The 23,967-nt window shown below is 33.7% G+C and overlaps 1 protein-coding gene across 14 annotated transcripts; it reads right to left on the bottom strand.

Annotated features, from left to right (window-relative positions):
• Positions 1 to 303: 303 nt before the first annotated feature.
• On the bottom strand, positions 304 to 21,979 carry LOC119066876 (long-chain-fatty-acid--CoA ligase 1). 14 transcript variants are annotated; one of them, XR_005085820.1, is made up of 13 exons: positions 21,550 to 21,979; positions 18,622 to 18,691; positions 15,975 to 16,126; positions 7,802 to 7,975; positions 7,204 to 7,741; positions 7,059 to 7,128; positions 6,704 to 6,987; positions 6,592 to 6,638; positions 6,375 to 6,530; positions 6,003 to 6,314; positions 5,750 to 5,923; positions 1,240 to 3,401; positions 304 to 1,012 (listed from the first exon to the last, which is right to left on the bottom strand). XR_005085820.1 is itself a non-coding variant. In XM_037169551.1 (12 exons), the coding sequence occupies exons 2-12, from the start codon at positions 18,647 to 18,649 to the stop codon at positions 3,264 to 3,266; spliced, it is 2,073 nt and encodes a 690-aa protein (XP_037025446.1). In that variant the 5' UTR covers positions 18,650 to 18,691; positions 21,254 to 21,979; the 3' UTR covers positions 304 to 3,263. The 14 variants fall into 14 exon arrangements, 13 of the variants coding, with proteins under 13 accessions (XP_037025446.1, XP_037025445.1, XP_037025447.1 ...); XM_037169551.1 differs by having other exon boundaries at positions 304 to 3,401; positions 21,254 to 21,979; XM_037169550.1 differs by having other exon boundaries at positions 304 to 3,401.
• Between the last annotated feature and the right edge of the window lie 1,988 nt (positions 21,980 to 23,967).

Raw genomic sequence — 23,967 nt, 5'->3', positions numbered from 1 at the left:
AATTTCTACGACAATCTAGTAAATTATTGTCATTTTGAAAGTAGAGAAATTCCAATGGTTAATGTCTCACTAACTACAGAAATGAAAATCGAACCCGAATAAATGTAATCCTAGCAAAATTAGCCCTGACCCAAAACTAATAAAGTAAATGATTTTGTATCAAACAATAGGCGATTCCTTTAACAAAAGGAGTAACAGATTACATCGCGATACGTGCAAACGATTAAGCGGTTTATAATTCATTCAAAACTTTACAGTGAGTTTGGCAGACAAATTTTGTTCTTTAAAGTCTGTAAATTGTTGTACTGAAACCGACGGTCAAAAACGTTTAGTTCCATAAATCGTAAATTATAAACTTCACCCTATATTATTAACGTTTTGCAGAATGAAAGCCTATCAGCAGAATAATAATCGAATCTATTCAGTCTGTCTACTGCAGTGTGTCAAATCGTGTCACTTATTTACTACCTACCCCATGCGAAAGTTGACCATTGCGAATTTGCCCCCTGCGAAAACGATCGTGTAATGTGGAATATTTTTGATTCATTTTCTTATGTGGAAATCAATTTTGCACAGAGCAAGTAGTAAACCAGACTACATTGGACGCTGCTACGAACTTCGGAAACAACTTTAAAATACTCGCAAACACACTCGTGTGTATGGTTGCATCTTGATTCGGCAACTGTTTTTCAACAAATGTAGTTGTATAACTCACAACTCACCTTCGGATATACCAACTGTATACTTGCCGAAAATACAGTTACCGAAGATTGATGCTCAAAAACACACTTATAAGTTTGTTTTTATCATAAACTTGCTACCTCATGCAATGAATTACTTTCGCGACATCCAATGTAACCTATGATTATTTACTCAGGAAATTGGATCGCTTGCTATACCACCTTCACCATAGCAGATAACCAAAATTTCCCACAGATGCGTAATGTATTGAACAATCTTTGACTTCATCAATTTTTAGCATTACGTTAGGACGATGTAAGAGTAAATATGTCTTACATGCTTTTGTTTTCCCTAGGGTTGAAAGTGGCTTACACACCTAGGGAAAACAAGAAAATTGGTTTAGGTTTCAAAAGCATGTAAAATCCATCACATGACTCGGTATAAAAGTATCGCTTTCGTGTGTTTATTGACCTCGGCTTCGCTTCGGATCCATAAAATTCACACGGAAACTTAACTCTTTTTTATCGTTCGTATTGTATATAACTAATAGTTATTAACTATTGTGTATTTTGTCGTCATCGATGTGTAGATGTAAACGATCTTAGTCTATTTGTATAAAAAAAACGTTGTTCCTGTTCAGTTAGAAAGGTGTATTATTGATAAACGCTTGATACATCGACCTCGTAAATATTTATTTAAAAAAAATAATAATCTGAACAGCAGATGCACCTAATAGAAGGATCAAATAGAATATTTTGTTAATTAAATAACCAATTAATTGATTTGAATATTTACCCTAATTACGTTTTTTTTGTTTATGAGATTGAATTATGTGATTTGTTTTACTTCTTTGTTTAAAGTTTTAGTTAATTTAACTTAAGCCCTCTCATTGACTAGGTTAAAATTTGCTATAACTAATCTACTGTCAACTGTTTTTCCTGCATATACGCCACATTGGGAATATAACAATTTTTTTTTCTCTTTTACAAAACAACGTTTCATGGTTTTTTTTTTATTATGATACAATGATATCCATTAATTTAATGCGCATTTAATTCGATTACATTTTCCTTTCCAAATAATACTCTCACTACGCCTTTCATTATGCCGGTTCTGTCCTCCTTTATTAAGAAAAGGATTTTCTTTTTCAATTATGTTACAACAATGTTTTCATTTTACTTTTTTACTTTTATTGTTTTGCTCTTTTACTCTCCTTTCCTTTTTTTGTCTACAAATTCCTCTTTCACTAAATTAACTGGGTTTTTGTATAAAATTGACATTCATTTTAATAAAAAACTACAAATTAAATGTTATCAAGTTTTGGTTATTGCTTTTTCTAACGTGTTTTTTTGATTTGACCAATGGACTAGATTCAATGTTTTTCACGCAAATTGTCTAAATAAATAATTTGGTCACTTTAGGATGTAGTATTCACAGTTCGGAATCTATGAACTGGTCGAAAATTCCATTATTTTATTCAGGGAGATGGTTAAACTAGACAACGAAAACTCTTTTTAAATCGTAGAAACCGATACGACAGCCGAAAAAAAATTAACGCCGGCGCCTCTCAAATTTCACCTCTAAAATGCTTGAACGAACAAGAAAACTTTTTCTTTTATTTTTCTAACTTTACTATTTCTATTAGGCCCCTCATTTGAGTAAGTTGGGTTCACTGATGGGTTTTTATTGAAATTGTTAAATTTTGATTGAATTTTTCAAACACAAAGAGCAAGAAATCGTTACAAGAAATAGTCTTTTTTGTTACAGTCTGAAACCATCACAAAACGCCAAATACCCAACGTAATTTTTACACTTGAATTTACTTTTCAAACGTTCCTGAACCATTGTCGAAAGATATTATGACAAAAGATCCTTACAAGTACAATTTCAAGGTATTTTCTTACAAAAATTCTGAGACTTTGGCAGATCTGCTAGAAAATTCCTTTTTTTGGAAATTTTTTTAAGGAAATCCCCCAATTTGCTAAAAATGTGTATTAAAATTGAACCCAAAAATGACTATGAAACCATTCGAAATTTAAGAAAACTCTTAAGACTCGATAAGCGTTGACATTCCAGGAAAATCCTCTAAAAGTTGTCTGAGAATTTTTCATTTTTAAAAAAACCCCTCGATTGAATTTGCATCGAGAATTTACTGTTATCTCGATTAGTGTCGATTTGATTGTTCAGTTAACAGATCTATAAGTAAACTGTGAATACTACGCCATTATAACATAAAAAAACGATTTCTTACAATCTCATTTAATTGAAAACATTTTTTTCTTCTAACTAAAGAAAACGAAATAAATTTTCTTAATCTACAAACAATTTTGAAAAAAAAAATTAACCGAAAAAAATCCCTAAAGACTAAACCAAAACGAGAGAAAGAAACAAAGATTCTATTTTATACCATCACACAATCACAACAAAAAAAATATGTAAATTTCAGTTAAGGGTTTTTTCTTCTTCTCCTTCTTTGCAATAAAATTTAATTTAATTTCTAAATCATCATATAAAATGAAACAACAAATTTGATTCCATATTCATAATAATAAATTATAAAAATTAATTTGCAATAGTACTTTTCAATCGAAATGCGAATACATATCCTCCAATTGTGGCTTAAAGTAGCTTTTCAATTGAGGCCTTCTGGATTTGAATGTTGGGGTAAGTAGACCATTCTGCACGGAAAATGGATCCGGATGAAGGTATATGTCCTTTACCTAAAATATTCAAAAAAAAGCACTGCATGAGAACGTCGTCGCAATATATATTAAAAAGAGACAATGACATCGTGTCTCCGTCCGATGTGATGATCCGAGCCAAAGGTGCAACATGTAAGGTATATGTGAGAGCCGAAGAAGACTTGGTTGATAATCTCAAGAGTATCAACATTGTTTTAAATGTTAAGTATAAGTTCCTTCCCGGGTGATACATTTTTTACGTAAATCACCTAAAGACTTTCATCCTGACATATGATGGATATTACACTAAGGGAATCATTTGATTTCCATCATTTGTCCCATTTGCAATGTAATACTCAAAGCAGTGTGTGAGCTCTGGAGGGATATCCTTTGAAAATGATAACAGAGTAAAAACTACATGTTTTAGAGAGTCAAGTCGCTTTCTGAGCCGGCTTCAAAACAAAAATCCCGGCTCTGTTATTCTGTTAACATTTACAAGGAATATTCCTCCTGACTAGAGCTGTGTTATTGATATTTGAGAAGGAAGAATTTGAATGAAGAATGTGAGTTCGATTAGAAAATAAACTCATCAGTTATATTGGCACCCGGGAGAAACTAGCTAATATTATCAACAACACGGCCCAGCACACTAATCGCAATTGTCGAGAAATTTATTTCTTCTAACGGTCGACATTGCTCCATTTTCCATTTTCGTAGAGTGAAAACATTAAAAACATGACACATGTTGTATCCCACCGACATTGTTATCGGCGTATTTTTTCATGAGTTTTAAAGACCAGGGGACCTACTTCAGCATTAAATTTTGTAGTTGATCTGACGCCCTTTCATTTTTGATAATGTAAAAAATTGCCATTTGGGCATCGAAAAAGACTTTAGAGCTTAAAAACATCGTGTTTTAGCTTGTTTGGTAGGGACTTTCACGAGCTATCAAAGGCATATAATATCTGGGAAAAATGTTGACTGTTTGCAGCCCTATATCTCTTTATCTTATTCGAGTTTAGCATTCTTATGGAAATGGTTTCAACTAAAAATCGGTTTTCGACAATAATGGCATAAAGCTTGTGACAACGACAATTATTGTCGAAACAGATTTTTCGTTGAAACCATTTTCATGAGAATTTCACACACAAAGTAGTATATATCATCTTCAAGATATGGTACTGTCACTCGTAACCTCACTTAAGTTTCGTTAAATGTTTCGTTCATTCATTCATTTGTTTGAGATTTTTTTTAACGTGGATGGCATTTCGAACGGCCTTGAAGATTATCTATAGTATAGTCTTGCTTGTAATTTTGTTGTTTTGGTTAAGTGTGAGCTTTGCTTTGGAACGAGCCGAGACGTGTGGAGTAATCACACAAGCCAAAACTAGCAAACTTTCAAGCAATTAAAGATATTTTCCATACTTGTGCACTTTACCGTTTATATAAGCATGCAAAAGTACACAACCCATCAACATTTTTCATAAACCGTTAATAACACTATGTTTTTAATTTCAGTTCAGGGGAACTAAGAGCATCCAAAAGGTAATTTTTGTGAAAAAAATCATAGCCAGCAATACTTTTGACTCTTTATCAGTAGTAAGGCCAACATTTCTGGAAATTCAAAGTACGCCAGATTGACACAGTCACTACAGACCATTACATAGCAATTTTCCTCCTACGAATATGATGAGCTATGAAAATAGATGAATGACGACGCCATTCAATCAAGGCATGATCTATCGGAAGATAAACTTTCCTTACAGTTTCTTGCTTTTCTCGGCTGTTAATCATTAGCCATTTCGAATCAATTCTCCAGATTTTTATTTTCCTTTTTCAGACTCAGAACCAAAATTCTGTTGTAAATTTTTTACGTTTGAAAATTTCCCAGTACAAAGGCTGGAGAAACATTTTTGAATTGAATTGGAAGCCTGGAGACATCGGATTAAGATACAGAACTTTAAACCTAGCGCCAGCACCAAACTGTAAAGTCATTGGTTTAGTGACTGGTGTTGCCAATCGTGAATCACTCAAACTATAAAATATCTAATGATTCAACAGAAATTCAGTTTTAAAAAATCGCTTCGAAAGAATGTTGTTGAAAAGCAAGGAAAATTTTACGCTCAAAAGTTCATTAATCAAAAATTGAATTCGTGTGAGTGTTGTTACTGTTCACGATTAAACTGAATGAGTCGTAGCGAAAACTAAGTCTGCCAACAATTTATTTTTCCACATTTTTCTCTGATTTATTTTTCGAAATCAAGACAAAAATTAATGTTTGTAGCGAAATGCGAGAAAATGTGCGCGATATCACAACAATTCGTATTTTCGTTTTGGTCCATGAAATTAATGGGTGTCAGCAGACACAAAGACTGATAATAACTTACTTGTTCAAACGATTTTAGTCCGACTTGCTTGCCCCATGTCAGCATATCATTTAGTATCAGATCTTTAACTTTGGTATTGTTACACAGAACCGACAATGTTCCTGGTATGTTATTTTCGACAGCCCAGCATTTAAGTACATCTACATCCGGTACAACAACAGCCACTATACAACTCTAAAAGGGGAAAGAAAAATTCCATGAAAGTTGAGTACAAAAGTGACCTCAAACACCAACATTCCACCCGACAGCTTACCTTCAAACTCTCGCCGTAGACAAACACTTGTTCGACGTATTGACTGCGAATATAAATGTTTTCAATTTTCTCGGGCACAATATACTCCCCTTGGCTGAGTTTGAAAATGTGTTTCCGCCGATCGATGATTTTCAACGTTCCATTCGGTAACCACATTCCAACGTCGCCGGTATGATGCCATCCACTCGGATCGATTGTTTCGGCAGTCCGTTCTGGGTCTTTATAGTATCCTTGAAAGACATTCGCCCCTTTGACGCATATTTCACCCTGATTCTCGGATGCGAAATATTCCATTTCAGGTACATCGACGAGCTGTTGAGATGAAATGTTTCCGTTAGAAGACCATTCTATGTCTTTGTGATGTAAATATACCTTTATACAACAGCAGGATACGGGCGGTCCCACATGTTCGGGTACACTATCACCCTGAACTGTGCATGTGATTGGAGCAGTACATTCAGTTTGACCATAGCCCTCAACAATTAAGCAACCCAGGGCACAACGAATGAATGTAAGAACATTGCCAGCCTGGAAGAGAAGGTTGCGTTTTGTACTTGGAAAATGAAAACTATAAAGATTGAAGACTTACCAACGGTGCTGATCCAACAACCATTAATCGAAGATTTCCTCCGAACGCTGCAAAACATTAATGAGAAATTTAACAATCCGCTTGAAAAGTGATTGCACCCATCGCTACTCACCCTCTTGGACTTTACGAAAAACGATTTTGTCCCAAATTGTGTTTTTCCTAATTATGCCGCGCTTCATTTCTGCTTCCTTTGATTTAATCGCCATGTTGAATAGCATCCGCTTAATGGCAGAATTTGAAACTTCGGTGTGTATTTTGTCATACACTCGATTCAACAGTCGTGGAACTGCTGGCATCACCGTCGGCCGCAAAGCCTTTAAATCGTTTGTCAATTCTTTGATATCACCAGAGTAGAATCCAACACAACCACCTGAATAATACATGCCATTCTCGCAGCTAGTTTAACAAAGCAAAGATTGGAGAATGTAAGTCGGGTTTAGGCAGACATCTTGGCAATGAAAAATTACCATCTTTCCAGCATGTGCGCCAAAGGCAAAAACGACATCATGACATCATTTACACGCGGCCTGTGGTCACCTAAACGATTGAAAGAGAGAATCAGATGAATTATTCGTTAGAAAGGGTTGTCCGTTAAAAGTCTAAAATATTTACCTAATTGCAACAGCACAGCACAAACACCAGCCACCACATTCCTATGCGTCAATGTCACGCCTTTTGGATTTCCAGTCGTCCCAGACGTATAGCAAATGGTGCATATATCATCTGGAGTCGGTGGCACTTCCGGATGATCACTTTGTGCCCCCAATTTTTCAATTTCATCGAATGTGTGAATGTCGACGCCACGATTTTTAGCCCGTTGTAGTGTTGCCGATCGTACCGACTTGATTGCAATTAATTTTTTAAGGCCACGTGGTGCTTTATCCAACAACAGATTAGCTTTCTTATCATCATCGACAATGACTGTTGACATATCCGTCTGTTTAATGATGAAAGCGCATGCATCCGGACCGAGTGTATCATATAGTGGAACTACAACCAGTGAGTAACAATATGCACCTTGCTCGAATAGTACCCATTCGGGACGGTTTTGTGAGTAAATTCCAACCAGCTGTCGCGGTTGAATACCAATGTCGATCAAACCGGAACCGAAATTTTTTGCTCGTAGCAAAGTCTCGTTAAAGTTTATCCACTGGAAATGGGAAGTGGCATTTCATTTTCCGGTCATAATATTATTACAACGTGCACTTACACTGTACGGTGATGTAAGGCTTTCTCTCCATCCGAGACAAGGACCGTTATTTGATTCATAGGCACCTTTACGAAAGGTTTCGTATAATGTTTGTGCATCCTCACTGATGTAATTGACAAACTTTCCATTTTTCGATTCTTTGTAAAACTTTGAAACGTGAATTTGTTCCGGACCCTAAAACAGATGAAATTGGTTGTCATTAGGCGTGTATAACATGTAAAGTAGGGATTGAATATAGTGTAACTACTGTTGTAGCCTAAAATAATACAAAGATCTTATAAGCTACAACAATAATAGAAATATCGTACAAATCTTGACACAATAACATTACACCCAAATCGCCATAAAATGTTGCTAGTTTGAAATATGTTATACACTGGCTACCTTACAATTTTCAAGTATTAGGTCGACTTATAAGCATACACATATTTGCAACATCATTTCAATATCCTAAACGAGGAAAGTTTATTAAGATTGGATAAACAAGTTATGACGATTGTAGTGCTAGACAGATAGACACCAGTTATACAGATAATACATCAGCATACATATCTGTATACAGCTGATCGATTAAATGTTATCATGAACGTAGCGATAGCGGAGTTCGTGACGCTAGTCTTCCTTCCCTAAAAAAACAACCAAACGGAGAATCAAGGAACCTAGGCGAACATTTAAACTAACCAATGAAACTACTCTTCAATACGAGTTCAACGAGCTATAACTTATCAAAGTCGGTTCATTACATCTGGAGGATCCATCTTGCGTGGGTTTGATGTACTGGCCGCACTGGTTCATCAGTGTTGCGATTCATCATATAAAATGTGCCCGAAGATTATTTGGACATTTGGTGTGTTGGTGATCAATTGGAAAATGTTTGGAATGTGTGTTTTGTTAGAATATCCAACAAAAGTGCGGACAGCCACCATCTTTGTGATTGCTTTAATTTTGATGGTTTTATAGTTTTTATCGTGTAAAAGAGCTATATGGCACATACAGTTGCCGTAAAATGGTAATCATATGTTGGCTGATATCTTTTTCGACATTTCAAGAAAATAGTGGTTGTCTTTCTATAGTTCCAAAAGTCACCACCGGCGTGGCGATCGACTGTTTATTTACGCTGGTAACATCGCTTCTTATGGATTTCCCCTATTCAGATCATTTTTATTTATGCTGAGAAAACCTCTCATTACACGGAGGACTAAAATAAACTCTGGATGTTAATCATCTGCAACTTTGTGCCCCAATTTTTTTTATTATTTTCGTTGAGAATGCGTTGATTTATATTGAATTCATTGGTCCATCCATCGATTCATCGAAAATTCAAATTTTGAACTGCGTGAATTTTCTTGGTCAAAATTGATTGCGTCGCCAAAGCTAATATCAAATGTTTTATAAGTTTAATTTAAAAGACTAGCGTCACCTCCTCTTCTTTTGAGGTTTTTGAGGGATCTTCTTTGTAGTTATTTTCAGTTGGTTTCATTTAATCGACGAAAACGTGATACGCTTATCACGTGAAGATAATGGATAAGAAAATGCAACTAAATCGGTAAAACCTTGAATTGCGAATAACTTTTTAAAAAGAATTTTTAAAGGAAATAAAATTAACTTAGCGTAGAAATAATGGACGCGACTAATATTAAAAAAGTGAAAAAGGATCTGAAAATAAAGTTCAGTCGTTAATTTAACGTTCTAACTTTTTCACTAGGAGAAGTTGTCGTTAGTTAAAAGAGTAGATAAAAATAAGAACAAAAAAACGAAATTTAAACGGAATTGTTATTACTGAAGTACCGTCTCGTTAGCGTGGATTTCAATGCGAATTTTGCTATTAAAATAAAGAAAAGGATTGTCACAACAATATAGGTATATTTTTTCGGAACAAAGGGAAAATTCTTTCTCCAAATTTATCAAAACGATATGACTACGAACAAAATTATTCGTTCAATTTTAAATGTTTTTATAAAGTTGGCATACGCGCCAATGGGTATAATTCATTGGAGAAGATAGATGAGTTATTAAATTACATTCTTTATGAAGTAGCATTACGTTAAGCTAAGTGATGAAACTATTATGTGAGTGGGTCCGATTTTTTTTACCTCCAGTGGAGTTATGGCTAAATGTCTTCCCGGAACGTTGTGGCCGTAATTTCGCATACAATAGTGTCAAAAAAGAGTGGAAAATCTCATCTGAATCGGGTAACTTTGTCTACAGTAGCCTTTGGTAACTTTGTCTCTTTGGCGGACGTGAATTTAGTCTCATCAAAGAGAAACCATGACGCTTAATAGATATGGTCTGAGCTTCTTAACAATGGAACCCGTCCTGGAAAAGGCCTCGTCCAAGTCCAAGTTCGTTATATGAAGTCTGAATCTGTAGTGGGTAACTTTGTCTCGAGGTAATATTCATTACCTGCTGTTGCAGCCATTGTACATTACCTGGAGACAAAGTTACCCTGACAGGTGAGATTTTCAACGCATTTATGTCAGTTGGAACGAGAATACAAGATTTTTTTAATCTGCTATTTTCGTCCGGTAGCATGTCGTATGCTTTCATGCTTGCAAGTTGAAAGCATGAAAGCAATCGTCTTAAAAAAAAAGTCTTAATAAATACGACGCGACGTATACTAAACGCCTCTGTTCAATTATTTAATTTTTTTATTTCTGGCTTAGAATTGCCTGCTCTAAAAAAAAAATCAAGAAAAAAAAATTGGTAAGGAAACCCAAAAAGGTTCATCTGAATGAAATAACAAACATTCATGTTCAAGGACAACACAATCCGAACTGTGCATTATATTTTCGGAACCAATTTACTAAAACACCGACATATTTTAAACGGTGTTTTGCCGCTCGTTACACGTACAAATCTATATTTGAACGATAAAATAAGTGTAACGAATAATTTATATGTCGGGTAATTTATTACATTGATGTATGATACATCCAATATGTTGCTGATTCCAATGGAATTTGATAAAATTAAAAACAAATCACCTGACGAAGACAATAGTTTTTTGAATAATAGAAAATGAGAGAAATAAGCATGGTATGGAACATACCTACATGCAAACTGAGTGATATTCGCGTCAACAATACAAAATACAAAAGTTTTATTCAAACTGAAAATACTAAGCACAATCAAAGTTCGTCTTAAATTAAATGCGATCACTTTAATAACAATAACATTTACATTGTGTTGAAGGCTGTACTGATGTTTCAAGCATTACTTTCGACGCCCTCAGTATGTAAAATCCATTACATAACTCGGGATAAAAATAAAGTCTCATTTTCGATGGTTTATTGATCTCGGCTGCGCCTCGGAACAACAAAAGTCACACGAAAGTTCTACTTTTCATCTTTTTATCATGTAAATGACTATTGCATTTATGGACAGCACATAATCGTTTTGTCAACTGATTCGATCCAACATAAAAGATAAATGATCATGAACATTAACCTTGTGTGTAGTCAATTTTAATATTGCGAACTGCTAAATATAAATTTAGAATTTAAAATTATTTTTGGAACAAAATCTACTGAACGAAAAATGTTCAAATTATGTGGCAGGATCAATGATCAATGAACGTAGTGTATAGCATGTTTACACAAATAAACAAACCGTTTAATGGGCCACTTTCAATTTAGTTTTAAAATATTTTGATGGGCAGTTTACAATTAATTTTCTGCACCTATCTATTTCGCATACACAATGCCGTGAGATATTTTTTTTGTCTGGTGGTTATCGACATGATGTAACCGAGTTATTTATAGTCCTGGATTTTACTCTGTAAAAACATTCCAGAGTTAAGAATTTCTAAAATACTTTTAGAGATGCGAAATAAACGCTTCTAATGTTATGATGTGAGACTGTATTAAGTTTGTTTTAAGTGGAGTGGCTTGTTGTTCACTTGTTTCATTTTAATTAACTTTTTACTTAAAAACACATTAAATACTTTGAGCAAAACATGAACTACAGCACAAGGTCAAGAGAAACACTTTTCGGGGTAATGTAATGAAAAAAATGCCAAAAAAATTTTTAATGCAAAATTTACTGCCAACTCATTTAATTTTAATACGTAAAATATCTTATTAAAAGACGTGTTGAAATATCCTTCAAAAATGTGAATTGAATACTGTCTATACGGTAGATGTATGAACGTTTTATTGTAGAAAATAATTATTTTTGAATGGTGTTAATCGGGCAATAAAACTTTTCTGAATGAAATTCTAATGTGAGAAACTAAGGCGTTTGGTTGCAGAAAAACATTTCTTCTCGGTGATCTATTCTGCTTTTAGTAGTACGTTTCACACGAACTGCAAGTCACTATTAACTACTCAATAACTTGATGTTATAATGAATATAATTTTCGCAAAATTACTCTGCTTCCAAGTGTGTCTTGAAATCGCTTACAGAAAATTTCTTGTTCAATCCGATTTTCGGGTAATGGAAAATATAAACTCGTTTTCATCAGCGCATTATTATGTATATTTAGAGGTGTTACAAGCTTAATGACAAATTTTTAAGATTATTTTAAATTAATGGATCCAAAAAACACTTTAGAATGCCAACGCACAAAATTTGAGATTTGACTCGACTGATTCATAGAATGTGTTCAGAGACAAGCGTAAAAACGATCTTCATTTTTCAAGAGATGTTTATCATACAAAATTATTGTTCTGAAGTGAACACAAGGCTGAGCCATGGAATCCATAACATTAACACGAATTAACATTGATTTGACTGACTTTGCAAAATACTAATTCTTATAGAATGTTGAAATTATTATTAGATATCCGTTTCGATGGAAGAATTTGATGAACAAACTTGTCAGAGTTCGAAACGGATATCACACTGACAAGTTTTGCGCGAAAGGAAGCTTTAGAATATGAGACCTACAAAATTGACATTATTTGTGCTAAGATGATGAGCTTAGGAAGATTAAAATAGAAATGACTTAGTTATTACGTCATAGCAAATTGGCATTACCAACGAAATGAATATATCTTCTCAAGAAAATACTTATTACAGGAGGTATACCCAATTAAGGGTATAGAACAGAATCTCTAATAGACAGAAGATCATCGAAAATAGTTATTTACGTAACTGTTGTGGACGGTATATTTTAGGTAATTTTGCAATTTGTAGCCCGAACGAAGTGAGGACGACAAGTGAAAGTGCCTAAAATAAACCGAACACAAGGATGCGTATAGAGCTTTTCATGCTGAGGGCCTAAAGTACGAGAAAAATTCCGAAATTTATGCCCAAGGCATGAAAAACGATAAAAATTAAAGAAGATCAAAGATTTGTAATACATTCATTTATTGACTGCCCCATTCGAAAGTTCAACATTAAATAGCAATTTGCCCCTGCGATAATGATCGATTCCATGTGGATTATTTTCGGTTCATTTTTCGTGAATTTTTGTGCGAAATTCAACTTTCGCATGTGATAAGACAGTAAAACAGAACATTCTCACGTAATTCATTCATTCGGAAACAATTTGGTCCCATTGGGTATTTTTGACCAACTTGTTTAGGTAACTGTTTTTCTACAAGTTTTCTCAGCGTCCATATTACTCTCTCAGCATTTTTCTCTGCCTTTACGTTTAGTATCGTCTGCTAATTTTACTTAACTAAAGGATGTAACTCAATCTTTGTGTCACAGAGCAGACAAAATGATATCACGTTTTTGTTTTGACATAAATCAATTGACTGATGCATTTAAAACAATACAGGAAGCTGTAACAAAATTGGAAAAATGCCTACAACCGCATGGTCGAGCATTTCGCCCAATATTATGAACTGGTGCACTTCCAAAAATAATATTCAAAAATCAATATTTACGTTAGATCAACTAAAACTGTCTGTTGACTCGTCTCAAAATCGAAATTAGTCTGATTAATATTTACCCGCATCACATCACTCTGTTTGGACATGTCGATCGGGAACCGAATTGGCTCCACGCTCCCACAGCACGGCATTTTTTATTTATTTTTTATTTTCTTGTATTTGTTACGTCCGAAAGTTTCAATATATGCAATTTACAAGTCAATAATGTAATTAATTGGCTAATTAATTTACAAGTCACTTTGTCACCAAGTCAAAAGAATGATACTAAATTTGCTTAACGAACACATGAATCTATTTCGCTTAATGTCTCCGCTCCGATTTCTTTTTTTAATTTTGCAGTGCTAAATTTAGAAATAAAAAATCGTCTTTGCACATATTTTTAATGAGACTTAGTAGTTATTTTGGTTTCATTTTCATCTTACATGATTTAACATTATGTTCTCTTCCTCACTTTTATGAACTCGTAGACATTAATCGTCATGTTTTATACGATTTTAAGTGGACGTATTGCTTATTTGTTGTTCAGTTTGATAAAGTTTGTCACCGAAGTGCTTCGAAATGATAATTCAAAGTACCACTAGGATTCGATTATGTAACTGAGATTTTTTTATCAAATTTTTGGAAGAGAACGCCTTCGATTTTTTTTTTTTCAAAAAGTAAATTATTTTTAAAGCGACAACAATTTCATACGATTCACATATGTGTTAGAATTAATGTTAAAAATAAACCCAGTTAATCACCCGCAATGTCAGATATAAAAATTATTTAAATTATTTATTAAATCACATTTTCCTCGGACCACATAACCAAATCGTCTTGAAAACATCATTATATAACGGTCAAAATAAAATTAATTCTGCTTTGACTCTTACAGTCCAAAACAAATAATCAATCAATTCGTTGACCTTTCATGCAGAACGAATTGTTTAAAAAAAATTTTGATTTTAATAACGATTCGAGTTGAAGCACGGTCCGATTTTCTCGACTTCTTCGAACAATCGTCTAGAACAAACTGTATGATTTTCGCGACATTCAACAGCTGGTTCGCACGTAGTTTGCGTGGCAAAGGAATTATATATTTATTTTCATTGGCCGAAAATTCGGGATGAACCGAAACTGAGTTTTATTTGACTTCGGTTTTTTAATATTGATGTAGGCCAGGAATTATTACATCGAACATCTGAACATCATTTATTTAATGTCACAAAAGTTTATTAGACTTAAACCAGAGACATTAATTGTGTGCGATTAAAAATTTATCAAACGGCAGATCGATGAAGTTATGATTAAATTGAATGTTATTTCAAAGAGAAATTTAAACATTTATCGATCAATGGGACATTTCAAAGTTATGTGACATTGTAACGAAAAGCTGCAGCGTAGTTTTCTTTATAACCTGAGGAAAGGTAAATTATTTAAAGCAGAATAAGGACATCTGGAATTGATTGGCAAACAAACTATAGATTCAACATTGCCATTGAAATGACATTTCTGTCAATTTTACCGGAATCGGTATATATTTTCACTCATTTTCCTTCTTACTACTATTTGTTACGTGAATAAGCAATTATATGCTTTAATAATTAACTATTTCGTGAAATTAAAGTTTGTTGTGTGACGTTAAAAATAGAAATAGGTTAGGCGTCGATCCTCTTCGTTGTATCATTTACTAAGTTGTTTATTAGAAATATTTCGATTTTTTTTTCTTTCTCGAATGTAACGTAATTAAGTCATGAGTGTTCGTTCACATGGTTTGTTACGTATCATTGTATAGATATGTACGAGCTGGGAGCACGTGGAATAAGTTTCTTTGTTGTGATCTATGTGGGTAAAATCGGACAAATAAAATATAAATAACTGAGAAACGACAAGAGAAACAAGGAGAATAGAATTTCATTTCGTTTTCTTTCTGCTACGGTAATACAGGCGTAATTATACCAATTAATTAAAAGGTCTCGTCTCATCGAAACACTTGAATCAATTTCAACTAAATTTTGTTGGTGAATTATTGAATTTAATCTTTTCAATTTTTAATGTTATAATCGTACACCGAATAAATGTTGTCGCCCGAATCCCGAACCGAAAACGTCGTATTTTCAAACGAAAATTAATATTCTATTTACACTTGGTATATGTGTTGACCTTTCTGACTGATACCGATTCGGTTTAAAGGGTAGGATTATAGATAAGCTTGGTTAATATGTTTATGTAATAGTTACACCACCCCGTCTGCAACATTTGGTTGGAAAAATGACTAATAATTCCATTGAGACATTTTCCAGAGCTTTTATTTTTGTCCAGTAAAATCAAAAGGATAATTTGTCAAAACTCACCTCTAAAATTGGTGATTGATTGTGTAGTGGTACCAGTGGTACTTCTGGCAACGGTCTAGTTGCATAATAATAGGCTGATGCAGCTGCTATTCCAGTCAATGCAGAAACTCCCATAAGGCCTCCAATATATTGTAAGTAATCCATGTCCTCCACTGCAAATTTGAATACAATGTTAAATTGGCACAGCGCAAATTTTGCTACGACGTGGCGGATTAAAATAACGAAATTTATATTCTAGTGACTATACGTTGATACATTCTATCAAAACAAACAAGAGCTAACTAATCAAAATAACAATAATTCGTTCACCGAGAACTTTCACGTTTAAATGATGATTTTCGTTGATTTTCACGTTCCCCGACCAAAAAGAAACCTTCAATTCGTACGCACAAACATGTCTTTGTGATTTGACAATACATTTTTATAACGAAAAAAAAAAAATTGAAATTGATAATTTGAAGAAAGCAAGTTATTGAATTAAAAACGCAATTTAATTATCTTACTCTGTACAATTATTTATAATTTTTTTGGTGTAATTTTATTTAATTCCGTTGTAAGCATAGAGTCCAATGTGCTTCAATCTCTGACCGAAACATACTGAATGAAAAAAAAGAGACATAATTGTGAAAACAAGTCGAGGGTTATTGTTATCAAAAAAACAAACCATTATTATAATATTTAATGGTCTATAGAGTTTATTTTTTCCGCATTTCGTGTGTATGTGAGCACATTTACGCGAGATAATAACTGATATTGAGTAACATTGCACATTTCTGTATTGATAACGAGTGAGGATAATATTTCGACCATCAAATACGAAAACATTTTGCATTTTACGAACGCCTATATCATCTGCTATCGACAGCGAATCAAAAATTAACTATGAGCTCGGGATTATTGTAGGCTTTTATGATAAAATGTATGTTAAAATTATTCAAGGATTTTTTTTTTCAATCTGTTGCGAAAAAAATTGGGAAAATACACAACAGTTCGATGATAATATTGGTGATATACGAGCCTACCATGAAAGGTTTAACTAGACAGAGTATAAATTTACACATCTGCAATCACTTATATTATGTATCTTTACTACATGTCCCATACAAAAGTTGACCATTCCATCGCAATTTTCACCCTGTTAAAATGATCCATTACATGTGGACTATTTTCGGTTCATTTTTCATTTTCCTATTTCTCATGGGACAGGTAGTAAACCAGAATACGTTGGATACTGCGAAGGTAACACTTATGTGATCCAATCAAACTCACTTTCGCCTTGTTGAGCAACAAGCTACTGTAGCCGTTTTTTTTTTTTGAGAAGTGTAGTTCTGTACTCGAATTCTACCAATTCTACTCTTATCAAAAAGTCTGTTTCCGAACCGTTTGTAACACATTTGTAATTTTACTTTTACCACAAAATTGTTTCCTCATGGAATGAATTACTTTCGCAGCGTCCATTTTACCCTACCATTACGGTCACGAAAATTGTATGGAAGCTGCTTTTCCATCTGAGCTTTGGACAACATTATCTTTTCCTATAAATTACGAATGGGGTATCCTGCAACAGGACTAATATTCTCGTATAAATTTTTGTCAATATTACGCGGCCGCAGATCTTAGTCTTATAAAATTTAGCAAAGGACTCAAATTTATTTCGTTGAACTTGTAGATCGATCGGGTTAATGGTTCTTTGCAAAAAGGTTGCATTTAATAAGAGAAACCAAACTGGTTTCACATTATTGTTGTGGATCTACATCAACACCTTATTTCCAACAATATGTAAACCATACGAAATAGAAAAGATATCGCAATAATAAACGAGCCCATCTGTTATCAACAGCGACGAAGAGAATAAGCGATGAAATTTGACTATTGATCCTTTTAATGAAGAAACATGTAGGTTAGAATTAATGAAGTAATAGATTTTGCATCCAAAAATCAGCTATACTTTAAACAAAATAAGCGATTGAACGATTATATCTATGGCGATGAGCTTGCCATTTATAAAATAAACAATCTATGAAATAACTGAATTTACTCGCAGCACCCCACGGAAACTCGTGATTGCATGCTAACGCTAATTTTGAAACTCGTTTCCGTGGCGAGTAAAACATTATACATGCTCGGCTTCGGCCTCGGGCTATAAACCTCCCACTCGTCAAAATAAAAATTTCCCAACTAGCATGTACGGTCATGATACGAATTTTCTTTTCTGTAAGTTTAAGTTTCTGTTTTTAGTTCGTTCTAATTTCAAAATCAATTTTACATCATGTGACATACCGACAATGCAACAACTTCAAACTAAGCCACAATACAAACACCACAGATACTATACTCTATGTATTTACTTCAAACTTTGTGTAGAATCCAAACCTTATCGAGTCTGACAAATCAACTTCAACCATTACTCCACAGAAAAACATATGAAAATTTTAAACAAATATAAAAAACCCAAAACCTAAAAGTTCACGTAAGGAACAATAATCTTTTTCGAGTCTCAAAATGATGAGTTTCGAGCTATCGTTCGAAAAGAATGTTCTGTTCACGTTATTGAATCAGTTCGACTTGATTCTCATACAAAAACCAAAACATAACGCGAAAAAAGGATGAATAGCAAGAAATTTAAATAACAGTTTGAACCAAATACCTTTATCTGTTGTCATGTTCATGCTCATGTTGGATTTGAGGCGAAGTTCTCTGCTGATTATCTGTGTTTACTAAAGAATTAACATAATTTTACAACTCAATTTTTTCAAAGCTTCAAAAGTACATTGTGCCACAAAAAAAATTTCGACAAAAAACATTTTCTGAATAGACTGATACCTGAGGGAGTATGGTAAATGTGACGGTGAACTATGTAAGCTAAATTCAGCCTACGAAACTAATGCAACCGAAGCAGTACTTGACAAGTTTTTTTTTTGTTACATCAAACAATATCACTGCTCCAATGTGTCTATCACAAAACATAATTCCATTCAACCGTAAAAGCCCTAGCTATATTTACATCATGAAAAGGCCTCACGATCCACAATCGGTTTGATTTTTTTTTGTGATCTATTTTCTTTCGTCGTTTTTATGTCATTTTTATGTTAACATCCAGCATTGAAGTACCACTTACTCGAAAGTGAGTAATGGCTGAACGATTAACAGAGATGATAGTCAGACAGTCTACCGCACCGTGTTTGTTTAACCATAAATTTTCAGTTGTAAAACGTAACATGTCCGAGACATTTTATCCGTTTTTTCCCCCGTCCGACTGTATATTTTAATGGATTTGATTCAAAATATTGTTAATGGCAACGTGTGTGATATGATCAATTAACTATTCATACTGTCATTGGTATATGAAATTCTTTTTATAATCGAATAATGTTGACCCTTTTTTTTGATTGGATACAATGTTTTTCTGTGACATATATACACCTAACTCACTGAATAAACCAAATTGTCGACAACTTGAAACGAAACAAAATTGTGATGTAGAAGCTATAGGATTGCACTTTCGGTATTAGATCGAAAACACAAAACTATTGATTTTTATCGACCGTATGTCTAACTGATCCAACAATCATTTTAATCAAGTGCGATTTAAACTAACTCCTACTTTCAAACGTAATCAAATATTTATTAGGAACGACGGTTACTTGAAATAATAGTTTTCACTCACGGCCGTCAATACAATAATTCCACATCCACACTGCCGCCGCACAAATCGATTGAATGTTTTTCACAGGAAAATTTAAGGATTGTGTGGTCTCTGTGCATATATGCTTCACTTGAACACTTTTTTTTGTCAATTACCGAAATTGGTCACAGAAACCATTTAAACATTCTTTTTAATTGAAACCGATAGAACTTTAGGTGAATTACCTATTTTCATTGAACAAATCTCATATCGCAGGACCTTTGGTATGCTTGTATATTCTGACAATCAGGCGATTATAACACGACAACATGAACAATGAGTAAAATGAAAAGGGAATAAAATATTGTCTGCATAGACGTTGTAGCAAAAAAATAGAGTTGGCACCATCAACTATTCAATCCACTTTGACTTAGTAAATATTTATGAAAGCAATCCAGTCCAATTGAAATACATTTTTTAAATTAATAAATTAATAAAATGAATTTGTTTCACTTAAATAACTTATTAAATTTATAAACAGAATTTTCTATAGTGTTGGAGGTCTTCTGGGCTTTCCTCGTTTCTATTGCGGCTATAACGTTACAAATGGTCGAACAATGTTACACTCTTATTGCTAAGGACACCTCTAAAGGATATGTTAAATTGGTTTGACATAAAATGCAGAAAAGGGACACATTGCTATGATACGCTTCGGCGCATTCGGTTATACTGTTATTCGGTGCGAAATAAAAGGTAAAAGGGACTTGATGAGGATATCGCAAAAATGGGCGCAAATATTTCGGGATTTTTTATTTTTGTATGACATTCTATGGTGTTATTATACCACATGGCCTGTAACTAACTTGGAAAACGGATCTTTATTTTCGATGAAAAAAGAGCGCAAAAAATTTGGGTTTTTCCTACCTATTTTTGTATTTATTTGTATCCAAACATAATACCGATACGAAAGGTATACTTTGCATGAAATAGTCACACAGCGAAGGAAGTAAACAAAATTATATTCACAAGACAAAATATTGGTGGTCATGAAATCGGTAAAAGTAAAATCGATCAATGAATAGTTCGCTAACTCCAATAAATTATTTATCAACCAAATTTAACTTAAAAATGTAAGAAAATTCAAAGATAAAGTATAGAATAGCATTATATGAATGAAGACACTATTCGCCCGTGCATGCGACGATTTAATTTCAAATGTGCACACGTAGCTGTTCGCACCTGTGTAAACAGGCATACGAGTTTCGATTATGAATGTAGTTAACACCTCATCGGACACACGAAATTTGTTTTCGAAAAATGTTTTTTTTTTCTAAAGAAACATAAAAACGTGACCCAATTCGAACCAGTTGCTGTTCGTCGTGAAATCTTAAAATTTTATTTGAAAAATTCTGTTGACGAATAGCAGATCCATAATAAGTTGAAACCACTCACAGAAGCTCAAAAGAATCGTCATAACATTTCTTATTTGCTATCAACGTGTAAGTTTAAGTTATCGAAGTACCGGCCGTTGCCGTCTTCAACTTTCAATGGTTTCAAGCATAGTTTTCTACGAATACATTGTACGGATGGATGAATAAATAGAAGCATATAATAATTGGTATAATGATTATCATCGCATAAAAACGTTACTTACACAGCCAATAGAACATTGCAATAAAAAATTCGTAATTTGTCTTTTCACACTCTTACAGAATTGTTAATTAGCCCGGAATCGAGCTATCTGTGTTGCCAATTAAATGTGTAATTTATGTTAAACTTAGAATAAATAAACTTCTTGAATTTTCATAATTCCATATTCAATGTGCTCTTTTTAACATACTCAGACATCGATTTTTTTGTATATTTTTTTGTACGGATTCTCGGGTCGATATATTTAAGTAAAATGCTAATAGTGTGCATTGTACAGACTAATTGCGACAAATAATTTACCTCATTAAGTGTTAAACGTTGGTTTTTATTGAACAACACGACAACGTCTATTCATTTGATTCGCAAAAATTATAAATAGGAACTTTCGGTGATACAAAATAGTTTCATCAACGGAGAGTAACTATCGCACTTAAACACTCATATCACACAAATTAAATACAGTCACTGATAGTTTCTTACACTCGTTCCAATGGCCACGTGAAGTAAAATGCCGGTATTTCACTTACTTTTCATCACATACATGTCTGAAAAACATTCCGTTTGATATGATTACGTTAGCAATTAACTGTGCTATTCAATTAAGATTGAAAACGATTCATTTCACGTTATCAAATAGTAATTTCACTTTACGCGGATGATACGGTCATCTTATTATAGTGGAATTTCTCTTCAATTACAGAAAAACTATATAAATTCGTAAATGTCAAGAATTTTTTCACTTCGAATCTAAATTTAGTATACACATGTCGTTGGAATGATTGGGATTTTGTGTTTTTCTGTACACGAGTGAAACGAGAAATTCTTTACAGATGGCTCTGATCATTTAGAACATGAATTTGAATTTTTGGCGGTTGTTTTTGAATATTACAGTAGCTTTGCTTTGCTAAATTATATATTACTATCATCATCTATTATCGACTTCGACGAAAAACATAGCTAACGCCGACCCGTACGAAACACCTATTCGTATCAAAAGCCTTTAATGTGAAACTCTTCATTTCTCTTACTTCATTTTCTTTTCTGCTGAAAAACTATTCTCCCTTTAAAATCACTTACATTATCCACTCTTTGCCTTGTTATCATATACAACTAAATTGCCGGAGGCAAATAAATTCCTATTTAAACAGCTATATACCGCTATATTTAACTATACTTCACTATAAATAAACATTTCACAGATAAATATATGCTATTATATAGCTCTACATGCCTGTATATAGCTCAATATAGCTGTATATAGGTATATTTAGATGTCCGTATATGGAATCCCTGAAACCCCACACACATAACAAATTATTTCCATGTTAACAGAAACTCTCTAAGTATCATTTTTCCCAAGATATTTCTATTTTACTAAAATCCAATATGGCCGCCGGCAGCCATTTTGTTAGAAGACCGGAAATAGTACCGACGCTTTACATTCGTTAATACCTTTTAAACAAAAAAAAATTCATGAAATTCGGTCAAAATTTACTCGAGATATTGTCAAAATACACCGCGTTCACTGTATTTCCGAGTAGCCAGATAAGAGCTCACTCCAAGAGACCTAGCTCACGCTCCGGAGAACATAATTTCATAATTTTTTCCCTGATTGGTACGGTCAATACCTATCTAATAAAGCTAAAACAGACGAAATGTGTTCAAATGTGGCCGACCTACAAGCAAAAACTGCTTGCCGCCCTGTGCCTGTTCCACACCAAGGGGTCTAACTCACGAGTCGGTCATCCGATTTCCATAAACTTTTTTTTTGTCGATCGGTATTGTAAATACCTTTTATTTGACGTATCACTTACAAGTTTAACGTTTAAATGTCCGGAGATATCTTCGAAAATCCGTAGAGCACTTATTGGGCCACAGCTCGGGAGGGGTCGATCCAAAATCACTCATCTTCGAACTTAGCCTGTCTTTTGACATTACCAAACGGAAAAAAAAAGAATTTTCAAAATCGGATGCGTTTTACTCAAGTTATCGTGCAGACGGACAGACGGACAGACGGATAGACGGACAGACGGACATTTTTTTTTCTCGCGGATTTGGCATCTCTAGACAACCACAATAGGTTTCCCCTTACTCAGGGAGTCCAATTCGACGTGTTACAAACGTATGCGTAAACCTATAAGACCCCAGTACTTCGTACGGGTCTAAAAAACAGTGAAGATTCTTTCAAAACAGTGAAGATTCTTTCTAATTTCATTTTAGATATAGTAAAGTATAATTGTTTATTTTAATCTCTTTAACCTGTTACAGACGGTAAATATATGACCAGTGCTATTATCGGGTGTAGTACTTCCATCGATCATATTGTTAATCGGTTGATTTCAAATCTTGTACTTCAATTTTTTTAACATGCATTTTACTGTATAAATGACCATATTACCCAGAGCTTGTCATTATTTTTGTCGTCGTTATCGATAACAGATTAATCAGATGTATGTGACAGATTAAAACTATGCCACACCTTTTCGGCGGGTCAGGTCCATTGACTCGCAATTAATTTTCTGAATATATTTTTAGACAATTTCATTTCATTTTCCGTTGTTAAACTTCCGAAGCATGACAAATCACAGATACAAAAACCTTCGCTTGAGTCTAACTTCCAGATCCTTAATCCTACATAGTCACACTTAACCTCAGTTAATTCTGCGTCGTTTAAAATCAATTTCATAGAAATTTGTTGCGGCTTGTTCAAGATAATTA

Source organism: Bradysia coprophila, chromosome IV (genome assembly GCF_014529535.1).
Source record: "Bradysia coprophila strain Holo2 chromosome IV, BU_Bcop_v1, whole genome shotgun sequence".
In the NCBI taxonomy this organism is placed as follows: Eukaryota; Metazoa; Arthropoda; class Insecta; order Diptera; family Sciaridae; genus Bradysia; species Bradysia coprophila.
The sequence above is the reverse complement of the archived record's forward strand: the minus strand, read 5'-3'. Positions and strand labels throughout refer to the sequence as shown.

What these genes read in the sequence shown, in the direction of transcription:
- LOC119066876 (XM_037169551.1), bottom strand. Translation starts at nt 18,649, where the DNA reads ATGAGCATGAACATGACAACAGATAAAG. An exon ending in TCTACGGCGAGAGTTTGAAG is followed by an intron (nt 5,924 to 6,002) that starts GTAAGCTGTCGG and finishes TTCCCCTTTTAG; the next exon opens with AGTTGTATAGTGGCTGTTGT. An exon ending in GACTAAAATCGTTTGAACAA is followed by an intron (nt 3,402 to 5,749) that starts GTAAGTTATTAT and finishes TGAATATTTTAG; the next exon opens with GTAAAGGACATATACCTTCA.